General features: G+C 36.2%; 1 protein-coding gene across 3 annotated transcripts in view; it reads left to right on the top strand.

Moving 5' to 3' along the window:
- ACADL (acyl-CoA dehydrogenase long chain) overlaps positions 1-23316 on the top strand; it is a 38831-nt gene that overhangs the window by 12862 nt on the left and 2653 nt on the right. For all 3 annotated transcript variants that reach the window (XM_044241514.1, XM_044241515.1, XM_044241516.1), the window contains 6 exons: positions 2444-2510; positions 6050-6214; positions 6873-6974; positions 7959-8072; positions 16975-17102; positions 19291-19377. In XM_044241514.1, coding sequence (XP_044097449.1) covers positions 2444-2510; positions 6050-6214; positions 6873-6974; positions 7959-8072; positions 16975-17102; positions 19291-19377 — 663 coding nt within the window. The remainder of the gene's footprint in view (positions 1-2443; positions 2511-6049; positions 6215-6872; positions 6975-7958; positions 8073-16974; positions 17103-19290; positions 19378-23316) is intronic.

The following is a 23316-nucleotide window of genomic DNA, read 5'->3' as shown; positions in this document are numbered from 1 at the left end:
TTGTGTCATTACCTTTATTACCTTTGATATGCCCCTATACAGAAGAATTACTTCAATAAGCCATGTGTAGACCTTAGGAACTAATATTTCATATTGACTTATGATGAAAATTATGTTAGAATACAATAGCATGCAGCTTTAAAGTGTTCTTTATAATCATCTCTCCTTTTACTGAAAACCAAATTAAAAGTTTTAGGTCATTTAACTCATCTTTCAAACAGGTGGCCTTGTTTCCAATGTCTGGTGTCCCCAGGATCACCTCCAGGTTCAGTGAGTTGCTAGAAGTCACAGGATTCAGCTTCTAATTGTATTCACTGTAATTTATTTCAGTGAAAGAATACAAAACAGAATCAGTAAAACTAAAAGCCTCAAGGACTGAAATTCATAGAAAATCAGGAGCAGCTTCCAAGAGCTCTCTTTTAATGGAGTTCCACAGGACGTGTTTAATTCCTTTAGTGACAAGTTCTGAGAATACTTATGAAATGTTATCCACCGGGGTAGGTTATTAGACATTCAGTACCCAGAATTTTATTGGAAGTTGATCACATAGATAGTTTGTCCGGCATGTGGCAAGAGTTGAGATGCCAAAAAGCAAACAAGTGTTTAACATAAATCATTATTTGTTCAAACAGTTTAGGTACATAGTGCATTACTCTTCTCTGATCTGGGAATGGTGGGAACCCTCCTGCCAAATTCATAGATACCAACCAAAAGCCAAACTTATAATCAGGCCTTTTGAAGGATAGCAGCCTGAGACCTATTTATTTATTTGTCAGACAGAGAGAGAGAGCACAAGCAGGGGGTGAGTCAGGCAGAAGGAGAAGCAGGCTCCCTGGTGAGCAAGAAGCCTAACACGGAACTCTATCCTAGGACCCTGGGATCATGACCTCAGCTGGAGGCAGAAGCCTAACCGTCCAAGCCACCCAAGTGTCCCATTTGAGTGCCTGTTATATTCAAATATATTCAAATATATTCAGTATGCTATGTGAAGGGCATATAAGCTTGATCTACAGCCTTTCCTCAGAAGGTTTGAGTCTGATAAAGTAGGGTAGGCAAGAAAGAGAAGATCTTTTTAATTAGTCAATGAAATACAAGATAAATGCTGTAAGAGAATGTGTTCTTTTCCTTTGGTTTCCATAACAAATTACCCCAAACTTGGTGCCTTAACAAGACAGAAATTCATTCTTTCACAGTTCTGAGGTCCAGGTGTCCAAAATTAGTATAAATTGGCCCAAATCAAGGTATCAGTAGGGCTACACTTCCTCTAGATGTTGTAGGGCAGAATCCATTCCTTGCCTCTTCCATTTCCTGGTGTCTGACACCATTCCTGGCCTTGTTATCTTATCATTCCAACCTGCTTCGGTGGTAACATTGCTCCTCCTCCTCTGTGTGTTTAATCTCTGTTTGCCTCTCTTTCACAGGCACATTTGCGTTTAAGGTCCCTCCATCAGATAACCCAAAATAATCTCCCCATCTTGAGATCCTTAAATTAATCTCTTCTGCAAAACCCTTATTCTATATAAGGTAACACTTCACAGGTTCCAAGGATTAGGATAAGTGATGTAGATTCTTTATACATGATGTTATTTTTGTAGGATATTTACAAAAAATTGGAAACTACCCAAATAGATTGTTTTTAAAAAATCATGATAAATCTATACAATGTAATTCTATGCTGATGATATAAATGATCTTATGGAAAAGCATTAGATCTTATTTGGAGGTCAAAAGCATATAATTTTATAAAAATACATACATGTGTGTATCTGTTTCCATTGAAAAAATGATGGAAGTTTGTATCTTTAGAAATGTTCATTCCAGGAGATAAAATTGTTTTCAATTTTTTTTTTTTTTTGGTCTGGAATATTGTCTATGCCTCTCATATTTCAATTGTGAACATTTGTTTATTTTATATTAAAAAAAATCTATTCTGCTTTTAGAGCAGGCTTGTTAGAGGAAGCATTTGAGACATAGTCTTTTAAATAGCTAAGTTTTACACTTGATCTTAGCCAAAAGGCCGAGAAGTGATTGAAGAGCTAAGTTTTGATCAGCAGAGATAGGGGAAGGACCCAAGGTGAATGGAGGCAGGCAGGTACGTGGTGGCAAATAATCTCAAATATAGTGGGCTTTAAAATGTCATCTGAGTCTAATCTGGAGGTCTTGAATGCTACTTGGAATTTTTATGCTCTATAAAAGCTGGCTAGTTTATGTAATCTTAATCATATACATTTGTATAATTGGCTTAGAAAATGATACACCAGATGTGATTTTTCAGTGCATTTGTATGAAATTTCTAATATTAGAAGTCAGTTTCTATCATGGTATAAACAGTTTGAATTATCACATTATAGACATACTTATGTAAGATCTGTTTGAAAATGCAGTTTTTAACCAACTAATGAATTTCTTTTCATTATTCTTCACTTTTTTTTTCCAATTGTAGTGATTTGCAAGGAATAAGAACAAATGCCAAAAAGGATGGAAGTGACTGGATCCTCAATGGAAGCAAGGTATGTAAAGAGAGGCTTCCACAGCCCTTCTCTCCTCAGTCATGCCAAGAGTAACTGTCTTAATGCTTACTCATTGTTGATTCTCTCAGATCTATGGACTCAGGAGAAGAATTTTTATTCAAGTTTTGTCTTGTAGGAATTTTGCAACATTTGTATTACATGAGATCTGTGCCTCTTCTATGTTCCGTTTGTCATACTCTCCTCACTAATATGGCAATGTTTTAGCTTCCAAATACCACTTCTCAAGCCACAAAAGAGAGGGGAAAGGCTTGTATTGTCCAAATATGAGACAAACAATGATTAATAAACTTGATATTCATGAAAAATTGGAGACAAGATTTTCTTTTTTTTTTTTAAAGATTTTATTTATTTATTTGACAGAGATCACAAGTAGGCAGAGAGGCAGGCAGAGAGAGAGGAGGAAGCAGGCTCCCTGCTGAGCAGAGAGCCCAATGCGGGGCTCAATCCCAGGACCCTGGGATCATGACCTGAGCCAAAGGCAGAGGCTTTAACCACTGAGCCACCCAGGCGCCCCAGAGATAAGATTTTCTTACAAATACCAAGAAGAGTTTCAAAAGGTTTTCGTCAAGAAAGAATTTCATAGAATTTGAGAGTTCTTCAATCTGAGAGTCACATCAACCCAGGTAAAACTGGAAAGCCCTCCAATTAAGGTTACAGACAGGCTTAGGAGTAAATACATCCCTTAGAATCTAATATTACTGACGGCAGAGGATTTTGTTTCCCTAAAGCTGTGTCTGGTATAAACTCAGTAAATATTTATTGCTGGTTGAGAGTTAAGTGAAGGAAAGATGTTTATCTTTCACATTAAGGAGGTCTTTCCGAAAATTGTTTCAAAGCCTGTTGAAGAACTAAATATGTTTGTTTTCTTTGAAATTTTTGAAAAAAATTCTAATTCGTTTTAGATTAATAACTCGCACTTACAAAATCACAAGTTTAAGTGTTATACTCTGTCAAATCACTGTAAGATTTTGTAAACACTCTTGATTTCTGTACTTACACTGTCAAGGACTAAGAACAGTTTGTGGGCTCACATTGGTCAGAGCAACACTTTTGGAGTAGCGCAGTTCTAAAGACCATTCCTAATCTAGTTTCATAGTTGTTATACTGAAAAACAGTATCTGTGGTGTCAGATAAATTCAGAAAATGTGTGCAACTTCTCGTCCTTTGATATGCTGATATGCATTGTGAACCCCTAAAAGTCGGATACAGTATGTCTTATGCCCTAGGAAATTCTCTTCATAGATTATCTTGAGTCACTGGTGTTTTCCCAAACATACTTTAAGAATTTTAGTCTAAACTATTCATCCTAAGAAAGATAATAAATATGTCCTGATTCTAGTATATGATCACTTACCTCTGCCCACAGAGGGCCACAGAAGACTAGGATATTTGGTCAAAAGTGAAATGGGAACCCTTTCTCCTATGACTCCAGCTTTCTTTCTTTCTTTTTTTTTTTTTTAAATATTTTATTTATTTATTTGACAGACAGAGATCACAAGTAGGCAGTGAGGCAGGCAGAGAGAGAGGGGGAAACAGGCTCCCTGCAGGGCTCAATCCCAGGACCCTGGGATCATGACCTGAGCTGAAAGCAGAGGCTTTAACCCATTGAGCCACCCAGACGCCCCTGACTCCAGCTTTCTAAGCAGGTCTTCTGTGTGAACCACCCAAGATAACACCACTGACTGCTTCCAGATCTCTATTAGACATAACAAAAAATTGAAAGGAAGCAAAAGTAAAGGAATAAGTAAGTAAATATAGTACATCAATAAGATGACCCAATATGTACCTATTAAAGCATCAATATGAAGTTTTTAATGGTATAGAAAAATAATTACATTAAGTGAAGAGATCATATTAACATTTAAGTGAAAATGCCTATAAATTTCAACTATGTTAAAAGAAAAAAGACCAGAAAGGAAATTCATAATGCCATTTGTATGATGGACTCATGGAGGATTTTTTTTTCCTTTTCTTTATCACAATACACTATCTACATAACATCTACAATGACAATTTTAATATAATGATATCTACAATTTCTGTTATACCAGAAAATAAAATACGAAAATAAAAAAATATAAAATGATGGTACTCATTAGGGATACCACCCTATTAAAAATTTTGACTGTTATGATTAGGGAAGAAATTGAGAAAGCCTTTTTTACAGAGAGAATTCTGTTATAATTTTATAAGAAAAGGAGATCAGTCATGGTGGAAATACTTACGTTCTGTCAGACTGTTGCAGAAATGGTTCAGAATCTATTAACACTTTTCCACAATTATGGCCAAGAAAAACTGTTGAAGAACTCCATTCAATTTTACCAAATTGAAATCAACATTAAGTGAACAGTTTTGCCCTATAAATAGTTCCTTCTTTCCTTTCATTCCATTGTTTGTCTTTATGTATAGTAATGTCTGTTGGTATATGTCTGAGGCCTGGATTTAGAGCATATAGGCACAAATCAAAACAAAAAAAGGCACTGTGGGCAATTCAGCTGTGGCAACTACACAGATGGCCATTATTATCTTAAAAAGGTATGAAACTGGGAGGCCTGAAAGGTTTTTGAACAAGTGATGTAATGGAGCAACACTGTAGAAAAAGTAGTTTTGCCATAGTGTATAGAATTTATTTTCAGGAATACATTTTTCTCATTTAGCCAACAAAGATCCTTGAAGGCCTTCTATATGCCAAATGCTATTCTAGGCACTAATGGTAAGTATATGAGTAGGAAATAGTCCCTTCCCTCAAGGATCTCCTTATACAGAGAGATGTACAAAGAGGGTCTTTGATTATTGTGTCAACATATAACCATGTCCCCCTTCACTTGCTATCGTGTAGACAAGGCTCATATCAGTAGCTTATTTCCCATTATTTTGTATGTATAGCACTGTGGATTTTAGAATATAATTGTTCTTTAATAGTATAGTGTCATTTAAAACAGATTCCCTTTTCTCATCTGCAGCTTCTTTCTAAAATACAGTTTATCGGGCACCAGGGTAGCTCAGTTGGTTAAGTGACTGCCTTCAGCTCAGGTCATGATCCTAGAGTCCTAGGATTGAGTTCCACATTGGGGGAGGCAGGGCTGGAGTGTCCCTGTTCAGTGGGGAGTCTGTTTCACTCTGTGCCCCTCACCTGTCTTGTGCTCTTTCTGTCTCATTCTTTCTCTCTCAAATAAATAAAGTTTGTCATTTTATCAATTTTATAGAAAATCCTGTTTTAATTTGGAAAGGACATAATAAGCTCTGTTCATTATTATTTACAGTATTAGTTGTGGAATGAAAATGCACTGGGTTCTTTCTTTGAAGTATTGGGCTGTTTTCCTTGTGCTCTTTAATAACCTTCTATAGGTTTTAACACTGCAGATCCTTGGCTAGTATACAAAGAGAGGCATAAAATGTGTCTTGTCTGATTTAGTCTTCTTGAATATACTTTTTTTTTAAATATACTTTCTTCCAATCATAAATTATACATGGATCTGATTCATTGTGGAACATCACAGTATATTTGGGGTTTGCAGGTATTCATCTCCAATGGGTGGCTGAGTGACATTGTGATTGTAGTGACAGTCACCAATCGTGAAGCTCTCTCTCCTGCCCATGGCATTAGCCTTTTTCTGGTGGAAAATGGAATGAAAGGATTTATCAAGGGAAAAAAGCTACAAAAAATGGGACAAAAAGCCCAGGTAAGTCATACTATAAATTATTAATTATAAATAATTGAGCTTACTCCATTATGACTTAATAGAACTATGTAGTTCTATAATTTTGATGTATGTATATCAAATCATATCTTCTTATGCAAAATTCCTAAAATACACTTTTCAGAAATGTTAAGAGAGATTTATTTCATTTATCTAACTGTATCTCTTTCTGTTATTCAGCAGCAGAAGTGAATCAAGGTATTTTGAATATCTGTTTCATTAATGGGAAAATTAATTATATGTTGATAGACCTACTAAACTGATTGAAGAAAATTTATGAAATAAGAGGAGAAAATATTTTTTATTATTTGGTAATTATCTGGTAATTTTTTCATCATCAAAAAAGAAAAACATGTTTTACTTTGCATTAGAAACCTTTAGCTCTTGGTACATCTGGAACTGGACAAGATTGGAGCTAGAATGACAGTATGTTGTGAGAAAGCCACCAGTTTTTGGAATCAGGTGAATCTGGGTTTGCATACCTGGTTTACCACTTCCACATTGTAATATTAACCACTCCAACTTGGCTTCTAGTTTTTGTTCTTCTTTTTATTTTCTTAAATGAAAATAATCATTACCTCATTGGTGTGTTGGGAGACTTGAGTGAAATAATTCTGTACTTAATTTTGTGATCCATTAGGATACTGCAGAATTATTCTTTGAAGATGTCCGGTTGCCAGCAAGTGCCCTAATTGGAGAAGAGAATAAAGGCTTCTATTACCTCATGAAAGAGCTTCCAATGGTCAGAATTATTAAAGATTCCATCTTTTGATTAGCTAATGAAGTCAAATGCTATAACATAGAACTATGGAAATTCACATATATAAAACTTATGATATAGTCAGTCATTTGAGTATAACTTAAAGTTGTAAAAAACAACAACAACAAAAAACACCTGAGTTTTGTAGGCTAGATAAGTAGATAACTAAACTCAGGGATATCTGATCAAAGCTTATAGGTGAGTGGGGAGATTATGTATTTCATGACTATGATACCCTCTTAGAATGATTTTAGCTTCTTAACTACAAGTCAAGAATTCTTAGCTCCTTATAAGGAATGGTCAGCCAAAACATGTGGCAGGATTTTTTGTAATACCTGAGAATCAAAGGGGAAAGTTGTTGAGTTCATACCCCATAAGGTCAGCCCTCACCTCTGTGTTTTTGGAGGATGCTAGCTGAGTGTCACTGAGTCTCACATACTAGCATATGAGCATAGGTGCATATGCCTACTAACTGCCTCAGCCTGGGCTGAACATGAAATTGGGGACAAGGCTAGAAACACTGCCATAGAAATAGAATAAAGAAATCACCAGCAAGATGGATTTAAACTGGCTGTGGATACTTTTGCACTAATAGAATTTAACCTGTACCCTTTGAGATGTTGATTTTCACAGACCAATTAGGACATTAATGTGCAGAGATCAATAAAAATCAACAATTTCATATTTCTCTTCTCATTGATGAGTGATGAGAAGGAATGAAATAAATTATGTATGTATCTATAGATAGTAAGTACAGTCATTTATAAAAATAAAGGATTTGTTTTAGAGAATTATTATGAAGATGTCAAAATATTCTTATAAATCTCTGTGTGAACATTTTCTTGTAGAAGTAAGAGATTAATTTTTAGGAGTTTCATAAAGACTATGAGATTTATTATCATTGAAATCATGTGAAAATCACTTGAGGAATTAGAATGATGCTTAAGACCTAATTTTGGGTTCTAGGAAAGGCTAGTGATTGCTGACTTAGCAGTTTCAGCCTGTGAATTCATGTTTGAAGAAACCAGGACTTACGTTAAAGAAAGAAAAATTTTTGGGAAAACAGTTGCACAAATGCAGGTAAGCTTGTCATCATAGTTTAGTATTAAGTGAGATCAATCTAAATATAAATATGGAGTAATTCTCATAGAGGTAGTATTAGAATCCATGGAGGTGGGTGAGACCGCTGAGGGAAAAAGTAGAGAATAAGACAAGAAGAGGTTCTAGGACAGAGTCCTGTGAAAAATATAGGATTTACAGGTAGAGTAGGAGGAGATGAACTTTCAAAGACAACAGAGAATGAATGGCTAGAAAGAAAAAAGCAAATAAGCAAGTAGTGTTCCAGAAGCTAAGAGGAAAGATTTCAAGTAAGCAGGAGTGGGGCCAATGACACTTAGAGGGAAACTAAGACGAAGGTCAAGAGTGCCCATTGGAAGATGAATGGATAAAGATGTGATAGATGGATAATGGAATGAATGTGATACACACACACACACACACACACACACACACACACAGGAATATTATGCAGCCATCAAAAAGATGAGATCTTGCCATTTGCAATGACATGGGTGGGACTAGAGGGTACTATGCTAAGTGAAATAAATCAATCAGAGAAATAATTATCATATGATCTCACTGATATGTGGAATTTAAGAAACAAGGCAGAGGATCATAGGGGAAGAGAGGAAAAAATGAAAGAAGATGAAAGTAGAGAGGGAGACAAACCATAAGAGATGCTTAATCATAGGAAACAAAGGGAGGGCTGTTGGAGGGGAGGGAGATGGAGGGATGGTGTAACTGGGTGATGGACATTGGGGAGGATATGTGTTGTAATGAGCACTGGGTATTATATACGACAGATGAATCACAGACCTGTACCCGTGAAACAAATAATATATTCTATGTTAATTAAATTTAAATTAAAAATAATAATTAATTTAAAAAGACTGTCCACTGGACATAGTGGTAGGGAAGTTATTTCTTAAGAGCCATTAATGGACCGGAGTGCAATGGTGCCAGACCAGAGTGGGTCGAAGAATAAATGGAAATGAGGACGTAAAGGTACTCATAGCAGACAACTCTTTCCTGAGTTTGGTTGTGAATGGTAGTTAAAAGAAGGATGGTTACTAGGGAGTAAGAAGAGAATGGGGGGGCAGAATTTTGGGATCAAGTGACATATTTGGAGATTATTAAGTTTTTGTTATTATTATGTTGAAAATGCTGGAAGCGCATTTTAATACCTAGAGAAAGGATTTAGTTAAGAGAGAAAGATTGTAGATATGAAGGAGATAATCAATTGGGTCTGATATTTGAGAAAGTATTAGGATGTGGATGCCAAAGCACATGGAAAGATAAGCCTTCCCACCCCCACAGCAGAGATGTTTCCTTCATTGATAGAAAGGACAGGTAGGGGTTCATTCAGATACTTACCTCTGTTGGTAGAAGATCAAAAAAGCTCTTTTATGAAGGCTTTCATTTCCCTTAAGTAATATAGGGCAACTCAGTTCTTGAAGATCAGCTGAGTAAATGGGGCATGGAAGTGTCCATGGAGAGGAAGATTTGAAATACCCCTTCAAACAGAGAGACTGAACTAACTTGAAAAATATAGTAAGGCTGTTGGCAGTGTTGAGGACTCCAGTGAGGTTAATGATAATGGGTTTTTAGTGGTACCTTCTGCTTCTTTGTGTATTAGATTTACTGGAAGGGTTTAGCTATCCAGGATCAAGCACAGAGTAGGTGGATGATTGTTTAAGGCTGCGTTTTGCAAGGAAGTTAAAGGTATTTGCCAAAGAACTCAACATATAGTGCCCATAATCACTGACCATGCCAATCAAATATTAGACCCTAGTTTCTTCTTAAATGAACAGTTTATAAACAAGGAAGTCATAAAATTGATTGAACATTTTATCAGCAAAAAATGTGGAATTGGAAATCTACTTAAAGAATTTGAAGTGGAATGACCTGTTAGATGATGGGCTTTGTAAAGGGCAAGGCAAAAATGAAACACTGGTAGGCTTTTAGGACCAGCATTACAGAAATTGACTTCAGGCGTGATTAATCCTAGGCTCAACTACTTGGATCTCTGTGGTCTCGTCAGGTTGTATGATCACTCTCCAAAGCATTTTCTTACTTGCAAAATGTGAAAAATATCTGTAACCTGTCTTGTAGAATTGCTGTGAGGATTAGATGGTTCACCCAGAGTGCTCAGAATATTGCCTGGCAAAGTAAACACTCCCTAAAGTTTAGTATTTTTCCCTTACCAAGTGTCTTCCTCCATTCTGTTCCAATGAAGGGAACCTTTTCATCAAATTCTGGCTCCCGGTCTGGACCTACCTCAGGCCATTTTGAGAATTATTTGCTACCTGTGTGTTCATCAAGTGAATGTTTTCCAGGGCCTCTGGGTGGCTCAGTTGGTTAAGCATCTGCCTTCGGCTCAGGTCATGATCCCAGGGTTCTTGGATCTAGCCCCACATTGGGCTGTCCCGCTCAGCTGTGAGTCTGCTTCTTTCTCTGCCTCTGATCGCTTTCACTCTTTCTCAAATAAATAAATAAAATCTTCACTTGATCTGAGAAAAGAAAAAAAGTCAACTTTTTCCATTCTGAAAACACTTCTTTATATTCTTTCTTATTGACATAACAGATCTAAGAATACTTGTTCTGAATCTGAATCTAAAATGAGACACTTTAGAAAAGAACTTATTAAAATGGTATGGTTTGACTTGCCTAAATTGCGATTTCCTTTAAAGTAAGGATTTTATATTTTATACTCCTTTTCGTTTATGTATCATTAATTCACACATTGCAGTGATTCTTAGTGTTTGTCTTCTTCCCGCAGGCATTTAGAACCGTCAGGAAGTAGAGTACACAGCAAAGGGGAGGATGGTGTTTGGTATTTGATATTTTGGAGGCCAGTATTGTTAAATGTCCTGTAATTCAGAGATAGATTTGGAGAGCAACTAATTGTCTCACTCAAAATGCCAATAATCTCCCTTTGAGAAATAGTGATATTCATAATTTATTCCTTTTTGTTTCTCTGAACAAATATGTACTGACTGCCTTGTAAGGTTGTATGCTGAAATATAATTTGATAGGTATGATTCTAAAAATACATATTATGGATTCCTCCCAATGTGAAATATTACTCTGTGACTTTCTGAACTTTTCAAAGTACTTTATAGGCATACCTAGAAAATACTGCCAGTTCTGTTCCAGGATATTGCAATTAAGCAAGCCTAATGAAGTTTTTGGTTTCCCAGTGCATATCTTTACACTATACTATGTCTATTAAGTGTGCAATAGCATCGTGTCTAAAAGGTGTACGACATGCGGGACAGCTGGGTGGCACAGTCAGTTAGTTAAGCATCTGACTCTTGGTTTTGGCTAAGGTCTGATCTTAGGGTCATGAGATCTAACCCCGTGTGGGGTTCTAGGCTCAGTGTGGAGTCTGCTGAAGACTCTTTCTCCCTCGCCCTCTGCTCCTTCCCCCTGCATATGCGCTCTTTCCCTCTCTCTCTCTCTCTCAAAGAAATACATAAATATTTTTTTTTAAAAAAGGTGTGTATACCTTTATTAAAAAATACTTCATTGGGGTGCCTGGGTGGCTCAGTTAGTTAAGCGTCTGCCTTTGGCTCAGATCATGATCCCAGGGCCCTGAGATCGAGTCCCGCATCAGGCTCCCTGCTCAGGGGGGAGCCTGCTTCTCCCTCTGCCTCTGCCATTCCTCCTGCTTGTGCTCTCTCACACCCGCTTGCTCTCTCTGTCAAATACATAAATAAAATCTTTAAAAATATATATTGCTAAAAATGCTAGCCATCATCTAGTCTTCAGCAAGTGGTATTCTCTTTGCTGATGGAGGGTCTTGCCTCAGTGTTGATGGCTGCTGACCAGTCAGGGTGGTGGCTGCTGAAGGCTATGCCTTTTTTTAAGACAACAAGGAACTGTATGTTTTGTGAGCGCTGTGCATTGTGTAAGAATGATGAATCACAGACCGGTACCCCTGAAACAAATAACACATTATATGTTAATAACAATAATAAAAAAAAAACAATTTTTTAAAAGACAATGAACTTTGCCACATCAATGGACTCTTCCTTTAACGAACGATTTCTCTGTCGCATATAATACTTTTTGCCTACGTTTTACCCACAGCAGAACTTCTTTCAAAATGGTAATCAGTCCTCTCAAACCCTGCTGCTGTTTTATTAACTAAGTTTATGTAAAAATCTGTATCTTTTGTTGTCATTTCCACAGTCTTCTCAGCATCTTTACCAGTAGATTCCATCTCCAGAACAACCACTTTTTTCGTTCATCCGTAAGAAGCAACTCCTCATCTGTTAAGGTTTATTGTAGGATAGCGCCAGTGCAGTCCTATCTTCCGGCTCCACTTCTGATTCTAGTTCTCTTGCTGTTCCCACCACATCCACAGTCACTTTGTCCACTGAAGTCCTGAATCCTTCAAAGTCATCCAGGAAGGTTGGAATCAACTTCTTCAAAAACTCCCACTCATGTTGGTATTTCAGCCTCTTCCTATGATTCTTGAATGTTCTTAATGACCTTTGGAGTGGTGGATTCTTTGGAGAGGGTTTTCACTTTACTTTGCCCAGATCCAGCAGAGGACATCACTGTCTATGGCAGCTACAGCCTTATGAAATGTATTCCTTAAATAACACAACTTGAAAGTCAGAATTTCTCCTTAATCTATGGGCTGCAGAATGAATGTTGTATTAATAAGCATGAAAACCACATGCATAGTTGGTTAAGTGTTTGATTCTGGGTTTCAACTCAGGATCTTGAGCTCAAGCCCTGCATCAGGCTCTGTGCTGAGCACAGAGTTTGCTTAAGACTCCCCCTCTCTCTCTGGCCCTCCCCACCCTGTACACATGCTCTCTTTCTCTCTGAAATAAACAAATCTTTTTTAAAAATTCAAAAAATGGGAATGTCTGGGTGGCACAGTCAGTTAAGCATCTGCCTTCGGCTCCGATCATGGTCCTGGGGTCCTGGGATGGAGCCCCACGTCAGACTCCTTGCTCAGCGGGGAACCTGCTTCTCTCTCTGCCTGTTGCTCCCCCTGTTTGTGCTCTCTCTCTCTCTCTCCCTCTCTCTCTCCAACATAATATATAAATAAAATATTTTTAAGAATTACAAAATTAAAAGTGAACCAAATAATTTCCATCTCCTTGGAAATCTACATCTCCTTTTATGGAACTCATATTAAATTACAACAAAGATGACTATGATATTACCCAGATTGTCTGTAATTCAGAATGTTAAGTCTGATTTGACATTGGACCTTGAAGGAATAGGAAATTGGCATAATATTTTCCCATAGAAAAAACAAAGTTTGTAATATATGTATTTTATTAATATATATGATAAATAAATACATATATTTTGATAGAAAAAAATAAAGATCGTTTCAATCTTTTTAAAAGGATTTGAAAAGGATTTTATTGCCTCCTTTCAAAGGTAGTTTACCAAAATGTCACTAGATGGCAGTAGCATCACTTCTACCAGTATACTAGGACTACCTGTAGTATGGTTTTCTAAGTAAATACGTGTATGTTCTTAGATTTCTGAGATATTTCTTTTCTTTAAGATTTCATTTATTTATTTGACAGAGACAGAGAGACAGTGAGAGAGGGAACACAAGCAGGGGGAGTCTGAGGGAGAGAAGCAGACCCCAGTTGAGCAAGCAGCCCTGTGCAGGGCTCAATCCCCAGGCCCTGGGATCATGACCTGAGCCAAAGGCAGATGCTTAACGACCAAGTCACCCAGGCACCTCCCAGATTTCTGAAATATTTCGTCTAATCTTTCTGTTTTATTGCAATAAGTATCTTTGAATAATATATTTGTGTTCAGTCTTAGAATGTATTCAAAGAAGATGAACAACTAATATATTGCCTATACCTCCTATCCTGGAGCCGGGTACACTATTATTCTAGTTATTAAAATGAAATAGAAGACCTTTAAACATCATATTATACCTAGCCAAGTGTCATCTTAATGATCATTTAACTATTCAGTTTCCTTATTTTCTCTATGTTATTCTTGAATTTTGAACATTGGGGCCTCTCTGCCATTTAGCTATATTCCACCAAAAAATCATATTCTTTTTAGGATGGAGACCTATCATACTTCAGTGGCAATTATAGGATTTTCATTTCCTTTCATTCATACTCTGTGTTGTTTAAATGGAATATGGCCTAGGTAACCTCTCCAAAGTGTATTCCAGGTTCCATAATTCTATGATTCAAAGGGTTATGTCATTCAGAACTCTGAAAGATACTCTGATTCACTCAGTAAGTTTTGAGGATTTTCTTTTTAAATGCTAGCTGCAGTATTATCTATTAGCAATTATTAATGAATGCTTGAAAATATTGCTACAAGTGTGTTGATCAATTACAAGAAGCACCTTGCTAATAATGCGTGGTATAGTTATTAGCCACCATCCATTACAGAATAATTTCTGAAAGCCCGAGGCAATGTCTGCAATGAAGAGCCAGGACAATGTGATGCCAAGAATATACAAATATTTAATCTCTTTATCCCCCAGAGAGTAAATTATGTATTCTTGGAGGCATTCATTTCTTCAAACCTGTGGACTTCACTAAATGGATTAAAGCAAGAGTTCTAAATGAGCACATCCTGATCTGAAATTTAACTTCAGATTCTGGAAGCTCCCAGCATTCCTAGAGAAATAGCTCTCAGGTGAGGGAATTGGGCTTAGAGATCCTGATTCTCTCACATTGTAAATAGAGCATAAATTCTCAAGTGTGCCATTACAGTGGGGAAAGAGCAAAAGTATCTTAAGAATTGTCAGATTGTCAGGGTACCTGCGTGGCTCAGTCAGTTGGGCCTCTGACTTTTGATTTTGTCTTGGGTCATGATCTCAGGGTCAGTGGGATCAAGCCCCACATTGGGCTTTGCTCCCAGTAGCGAGTCTGCTTGGGATTCTTTCCCTGTCCCTCTGTCCCTTACCCCTGCATGAGCACATGCATTCTCTCTCTCTCAAATAAAAATAAATTTAAAAAGAAAAAAAAAGAATTGTCAGATTCTTGCTTATTTTCCATTGAAAATAAGTGTCATTGAACTAAACCAGGAATAGGCTTAAGGGAATATATACTCATCTGTTTTCAATGTATAGAACATTTTTTTCCCCACTTTTTTCCATTTCTTCCATCTTTAAGTTTTCTGTGAGTAATCTTGGATGTGTGGTGTAGAAGTAGGAAACTTTGTGTTGATTAGATGGTAGAGGTTTGGTGCAATTAAATATAAATGAATAGAAAGGGAGATAAACAACGTAAGGGAAAGAGTGAGAAGGGAAGAAGGTTTTGATGTGACCCAGCATGTTCTGAATCAGAAGCCATGATACTGAGGTGGGAAAAGTGTGATGCCAACCTTCCTACTGCTTGGTTTTGGAACCATTAGGTGCCAGTCATATTGTCTGTTTCTAGAATAGGGTGGAGTAAGGCCAAGGGAAAGGCAGTCAATTGGGTTTTTCATTGGAATGGTAGTTCCATTGGTACACCTCTGAGGAATCTCTTCCTCGTAGTGCCTGTTCCTCCTGACACTCAGATCTTGCCTGGTCCTGGGTCTTAGTTATGTTCCTTTTCTACTCTTTTCTGGAAATAGAAAGTACCCCAATTGTCCCCATCACAATGATGCTAAAAGGCTCGCTTTTGTAGTTTGAGAATTGCCGTAGCCGATAGGAATGGCAGAGCCAACATTCTCTTGAGAATCTAGTCCCTAAAGCCTTCCTTCTGGGGACTCAGTCATGGCTTTGAACTTACCAGTGCATAGGTAGGGCACATTAATTTCTAGTTTGAGTTTAACTGTGCCACCTCTGTCACTAACTTCCATGCCTTTTAATAGTCACAGCAAAGATCTCACTCATTAATTCTATAGAATGATCAAAACTCTGTTCTATCTGAATTTTCACAAGGAAGACAGAGCCAGCTGACCATAGCTGGGCCTTGAACCTAAGAGGTCAACTTGAATGGGGGTATTTCAGGGGGTTACCCAAAGTGGAAGGCTAATATGTCAAATCCAAGCCAGTTTCCTGAAGGAAGTTCAAGAGTTGGTGCACCAAGGAGACCAGATGTGAACTCAGAATTCAAAGTATGAGAGCCAAGAATCTGGAATAAAGACAATTTGATTGAAGTGAAAGCAGTCAAAAACACTTGGGAACAGAGAGAATGACTTCAAAGGCTACTATAGGTTGTCTGTGGCCAGCAGGAGAAAGTATAATATATCACATTGGCCATTCCAGACCATTCAGTTCAAGTTAGAGACCAGCTATATGTAGGGATATCCACAGAGATATATACATAGCGGAGAGATGTGGAAGAAGTTGGAGGCTACTGGACTTTGATCTCTTGCATGCTCTGTTGCTTTTATTCTACATTCTGTAGATGCAGATTAAATACTTTGCAATATAAAATAATGTCTAATAAATATTTTTAAAATTGTCCTTCCAGCTTGTTACTTTATTATTTTATTCCAAGACAAAGAAGCAGAATAATGTGTATACTTAATTTCATTAATAGAGACAAATTCTTTATAAAAAAGAAGAAAAACACGAATTCTTCATGGATTTAGATTCTGGAGGAAAATGGGTGTTTTCAACAGCTGTATTAAAGGACTATACCACCAGATGGTGCTCACCTATTAAAGCCATGCTGTTTTTCAAGCAGTTTCCCTAAATGGTCTAAATTTTTAAATCTAAAACATGAGATATTGTTTATGTATTTTTCTCTTTTTTCTCTTTTAGTACAGGTTTTTCTAGCAATGAATATATTGTGTTTTAAATTTAAGCTATTTAGTTTAACATGCCTCTTTGGGAGGAAGAAAAAGAACTGGTAATTCCACTTTTGTTTTGCTCTAAAGATCTTCTATTATATAATTTTTGATATGCTAGGTGACTATAAATATGCTCTTTTTTACGCTCAATTTTTTTCCTTTCATTTCCTTCAAACTCAAGACAGTACAACATAAGCTAGCAGAGTTAAAAACACAAATTTGTGTAACCAGAGCTTTTGTGGACAGCTGTCTCCAGCTGCATGAAAAGAAACGTCTGGATTCTGCCTCTGCCTCCATGGCGAAATATTGGTATGCATGCTTCAATAATTAAAATGTGGTGTTTGCACAGACTGTTATGGAATTCTTCCAACTTTAAACTCAGCCTTGAGGGTCTTAAAAGAAGAAGGCTGTGAAAATAAAAACTAACAATAAGAACCAACTTAAAAAATATATCTGGAAGGTCCCATTAAGCCTATATATAATGTGCTAAAAATTACTCAAGTTGATTTAACTTTTAGCTTGCTATTGAAAATAAGATATTAAGATACTGAAGAAGGATGACTGATTAGTTCATTCAAGTACGAGTTTAATTTCAAATTATCTGACAAGTGGCCTGTAATGAGACCAAACAAGAATAGTAAGACTTAGAATCCTGAGATTGAATCCCAATTCTTTCATTAAATAACTGTAATTAAATTTAATTCTTTCTGGATCAACATTTTGATATCTGTGAAATGAGTAGATTGGATTGCATTTCCCTAAAGTGTTGTCTAGATCTAAGAAAAATTTCCGAAAAATTGATTATCTCATCAAATGTTGCACATGCTCTATTAAATGAAAGGGAAAATGTCCTATAAGTCTTGGAAAGACTTTTCACTGGTATTAAAGATGAATTGAAAAATAAATAAGTAAATAAAGGTGAGTTCATTGAAAAGAGACTCCTTGTATTTTAAGATGCAAGAACATAGTTTAAATCAGATTTGGAAATGGGTTTGGTTTCCTGTTTTAAAAACAAACATTCCCACATCTCATTAGCCCAAAAATAACTAGAAAAAAATTCCTGTCATTATTCATTAACTTGTGTTCAGTTCAATCAGAAATAGAATGAGGAAATATGCAGGATAGCTCTTTATGTAATAATTCCAAAATAATAAAACTGCCAGGTTGAAGTTGATGTGAAATTACTATGAACTTGTACTTTGGGGGAGACATTGGACATTTACGTTTATAGCAAGTTCTTTGACCAGTTGAAAAAAGTGTAAAATATTTTTAGATAATTTTAGAAAAGGAGATATTCAGGTAGCTATTGACCATACTGATCTTTGAAAACACTAAGTTTAAAGACATACTGTTACTTCACATTGAAGCAGAGGAAGCAACTAGTTATAACCCAGTAAATATTTCACTAAAATACTTACCAAATACAAAAATGTATAGAATTCCAAACATGACTGCCCCCTGAGCCCTACCTGTTAATCATTATATTGCTGCTCTTATATTAGGAATATCCTCACCTGTCCTGTGACTTGAGTTAAAAATTACTTTAAATGAGAAAATGTGGTTATGCTTACTTTTACTTTATGTTTTCCACTATTGAAAAATAGGTGGAGCTCTTGGCTGGCTCAGTCAGTAGAGCATGTGACTCTTAATCTCAGGGTCATGAGTTCAAGTCCCACGTTGTGGGCAGGCATTACTTTAAGAAGAAAAAAATAAAGAAAATACGTTGAAAAGCATTTTGAACTTGTGTTTTTATCTTAAGAGGAATAAAATCTCCATCAGTTACCTTATGAATTTTAATGGTAGTTAAAATTATTATGATAGATCAAGAATATTTCTCAAGTATTTCATATACTTTGGGAATAATAATACCCAAATAATCTTTAACAAGTTTTCTATATGATGATGTGTACCTTAATAGTAGTCTTCACACTTAGGTTCTTACTTTTACTTTCAACTTATTACTGAAAATCCCTAAAAAATTTTTTTCACAGTTACTGAAATTCAGTATTGTAACCTTCAGAATTAAATAAATTCAGAATTGTAAATTCAGAATTGTAACCTTCAGGTAGAATTGATGTCTTTGGATAAAAAGACATATTACAAGGCAAAAGGAAATAGATGGGCTGTATAATTATTTAGTTACTTGGATCAGACAAAGAATCTAAATTAATTAGACCAAAATCAGGTTTTTACTTTGTCCTTTTCAGGCCTAAAGTAGCCAAAACCTAATAGTCTATGCATTCCACATTTATTTCTAGCCTTACCAAAAACCCAGCCAGAACTAATTGGTGAATAAAGTATTCATTATGTGAAAATTGTCCAGAGTTTTATTTCATACATAATTTGTCAATCTTCTCTGGTTGGCTAATATGTCTAATTGTAATTGTTTAATAAATGTATGTATTTAAACAGAAATAATTTGTTTTCCTGATTGTGAAGCACTTTGTGAAAATCCATTTCAAATGTTCCTATTTTGCTTTTTATTTCGGTCATCTAGGGCATCTGAGTTACAAAACCGTGTGGCTTATGACTGTGTCCAGCTCCATGGAGGTTGGGGATACATGTGGGAGTACCCAATTGCAAAGTGAGTATGATGTAAAGAAAAAGGAAAATTTCTTTACCGTGCTTTCTACACTGAGTGTAGAGGAAAAAGATGTGAAATCTTTGTGTTTGTCATCTGACTACAGAGTGTGTTCAAGCAGATGAAACAGCTTCATGTTATCAGCTTGCTACTTAGGATTTTATCTTTTTTAAAGAAAGCACACAGAATAGTAAAGTATGGCTTTATTTGAATCATTATACAGAAGGATTAATATCACTTTCTTTATGGTCGAATGATACTGTATTTTATTGGTTAACTATAATTATACAGGTTATTTTGACTCTTTTACTATGACAATAAATGCTGCAACAGAACACCTTTAAACATTAGTCTTAGATACAAGTGTTTTTAATTATAACAGGACAGAATTCCAAAAGTAGTATTGCTAGTTCAAAAGTATACATATTTTAAATTTTAATACATTGCCAGATTATTTTCTCTAGTTAGTAGCAACTCATACCCAAATGAAAAAAGTTTGAGGACAGCTTATCTTCCTAAACTGTGAATGTTATTGTTTTTTAAACCTTATGCTGATGTAACAGGTAGAAAATAGATTATTATTCTTCCTTTAATTTGCATTGACTACTAATTATTTTAGTTTCCTGTGGTAAGAATATTTAACATCGGATCTACCCTCTTCACAAATTTTTAAGTGCTCTACACTGAACGGGTAACTATAGTACAACATGGCACTACAGACCTCTGAAGCCTACTCATCTTGCTCAGCTGAAACTTAAAGCCCATTGATTAATAACTCCTCATTATCCCCTTCTTTTGTTCCTGGCAACCATCATTCTTCTGTGATTCTATGAATTTTGCTATTTTAGATACCTCATAGAGGTGGAATCACATAGTAGGTGTCTTTCTGTGACTGGCTTATTTCACTTAACAGAATGTTCAAGTCCATCCAACTTGTCGCCTATTGTAGAATTTCCTTCTGGTTTAAGGTTAAATACTATTCCATTCCATTTTCTTTATCCATTCATCTGTGCATAGACATTAGGTTGTTTCCACATCTCGGCTATTGTGAATAATACTGCAATGAACATGTGAATGCTAATATCCCTTGGAGGGCCTGATTTCAATTCTTTGCAATAAATACCTAGAAGTGGGATTTTTAAAAAATCATATGGTAGTTCTTTTTTTTTTTTAAGAAATTTTTAAAGGTTTTTATTTCTTCATTTAACAGAGAGAGAGAATACAAGCAGGTAGAGCAGCAGGCAGAGTGGGAGGGAGAAGCGAGCTCTCTGCTGAGCCAGGAGCTGGATGTGGGACTTGATCCCAGGGTCCTGGAATCACGACCTGAGCGGAAGGGAGCTGCTTTACAAACTGAGCCACCCAGGTGTCCCGGTAGTTCTATTTAATTCTTTGAGGACCCTCCATACTGTTTTCCACAGTAGCTGCCCCATTTTGTATTCCCTCCAACAGTGTGCAGGGTTCCAATTTCTCCACATTCTTTTTTTTTTTTTTTAAAGATTTTTATTTATTTATTTGACAGAGATCACAAGTAGGTAGAGAGGCAGGCAGAAAGAGAGAGAGAGGAGGAAGCAGGCTCCTTGCTGAGCAGAGGGCCCCGATGTGGGGCCTGATCCCAGGACCCTGGGATCATGACCTGAGCCAAGGCAGAGGCTTTAACCCACTGAGCCACCCAGGTGCCCCTCTCCACATTCTTTTAAACACCTGTTTTCCTTTGTTGTTTTGTTAATAGACATCCTCACAGGTGTGAGGTGATATCTCATTGTGGTTTTGATTTGCGTTTGACTGATGATTGGTGACAGTGAGCATTTTTTCATATACCTGTCAGTTATTTATGTCTTCTTTTAAAATACCACTTTTTATTTTCATTTTGTTTTTTAAAGATTTTACTTATTTATTGTAGAGAGTTCACATGCTCTCATTCTCTCTCTCTCTCTCTCTCTCTCTCACACACACACACACACACACACACACAAACGGCAGGGCAGGGACAGAGAAAGAGAGAATCTCAAGTTAGCATGAGCCAGATACTGGGCTTCATCTCATGACCCTGAGATCATGACCTGAGCTGAAACCAAGAGTGAGATATTCAACTGCTGAACCATCCAGGCATCCCTAAAATATAACTTTATAGAACTAAAAAAAAAAAATTGGCACTTCAGAAAAAAACAAATATGAAAAGTCTTAAGTTTTCATATCTTAAATATTTGATGATTCATTTTGCTCTAGAAAATTTTCTCTTATTTAGCAAAATTTTCAGTTTATAAAACTTTCTCAAGGACATTTTATTTCTTTTTTCCTTTTTTTTAAAATTTTATTTATTTATTTATTTGACAGAGACAGATCACAAGCAGGCAGAGAGGCAGGCAGAGAGAGAGAGAGAGAGGGAAGCAGGCTCCCTGCCGAGCAGAGAGCCTGATGTGGGACTCGATCCCAGAACCCCCGAGATCATGACCTGAGCCAAAGACAGGGGCTCAACCCACTGAGCCACCCAGGTGCCCTCAAGGACATTTTATAACTGAAACTGGAAAGAAGCCCAGTTGAGTTCTGGATCTGAGAATGTGAATGCTATGGGCTTCTAAAACCTTTTTCTCTTCTAATTTTAATCTAAATACAGACTATCTGAAGAGGAAAACTATCAAACTAGTATTCAGACTGACTTTCAAATTTATTGTTTTGGCAAACATAATTGAAAACATTTGATATACTTATGGTCTTTAATAAGGAAAATTAAACATTTTAGTTAAGTTACATTAAGAACAGAAGCTCCAGCTTAGATATAATCTACTAATTTTCTGTAGCTATTGGGGCAGTTCAGAAAGCTTTAATCACAGGGTATGTATAATTTATGACCTTTTATAAAAACTCAGCAACAGCAATAGCTTTTCTTTGGGAATGTAGATATGAAGTAGCTAAATCATAGGTATACATATATACATACACTCATATATATGTATATGTATGTCTATATCTTGATTTAGATATAGATACAGATTTTTTTTTTGGTTAATCCCTGGACTTGGATTTTGGTATATCCTTCCAGAACTATTTCAAATGAGCCTTAATCAAAAGCAGATTTATTTTTTTACCTTTGTATAGTCATGAAATCAGAAATAAACACTGAGTTATGCTAGCACAAATTAAATCATCATTGGAATTTTTTTGTGCATTTTCATGTTTTACTCACACACTATTAATGCATCTTATTCACAATATTCTCAATGGTAAGAAAGTAAGACCATAATGCATATCTATATTCTCCTACTTGACTGTGCCATTACAACTTCTGCTGGAAATGTAGACACGTATTCGCTCAGTGTTTGTCTAGTCTAGTTCAGGTTCCAAAGAGGGCATATGAGGTGAAGACGAGTCCCCCATCCATATGGCCCAAGATCAGAGTGCAGAGTAAGTCTTGCTCTCTGTTTTTTCAGAGGCCATTCCTTCAGGTCAGTAGCAAGCAAATACTCTAGCTTGATGGCTTACTTGAAATGCCTGGTTTCAATTTGAGAGACTTATATTTCCTTTTAGGAATACTAAGCCCCTTCTTGGCTGGTTTGTTAGTTCAAAGATAGTATGAACTTTTAAACTAGACTGCTATTTCTCTTCCCCAAAGACATGAGAAAAGAACTTTTCATAAGTTAGGAAGAAAGAACAGTAGATAATATCAAAAAGCTGATTAGACACATTAGGCAGTATGTGGTTGCAGGGCACAGACTTTGATTTGAGGGGAAAAAATCATTCTAATTGTGTTTCTTATATCCTTGGATTAAGCTGTTTTATTCATGTGTGTATGCGTATGTGTTTGAGTTTTGTTTGGGGTTGTTTGTTTTGCTTTTTTGTTTTGTCACTTTTTTTTATTCATTTATTTTTAAATAACTGGTCGTAAGCATGTGAACTTGTTTCACTCTTACTCATTAGGCTTGGGGTCTGTGAGAAGTGAGGCAT

This window comes from Neovison vison, chromosome 3 (assembly GCF_020171115.1).
Source record: "Neovison vison isolate M4711 chromosome 3, ASM_NN_V1, whole genome shotgun sequence".
NCBI lineage: Eukaryota > Metazoa > Chordata > Mammalia > Carnivora > Mustelidae > Neogale > Neogale vison.
The sequence above is the reverse complement of the archived record's forward strand: the minus strand, read 5'-3'. Positions and strand labels throughout refer to the sequence as shown.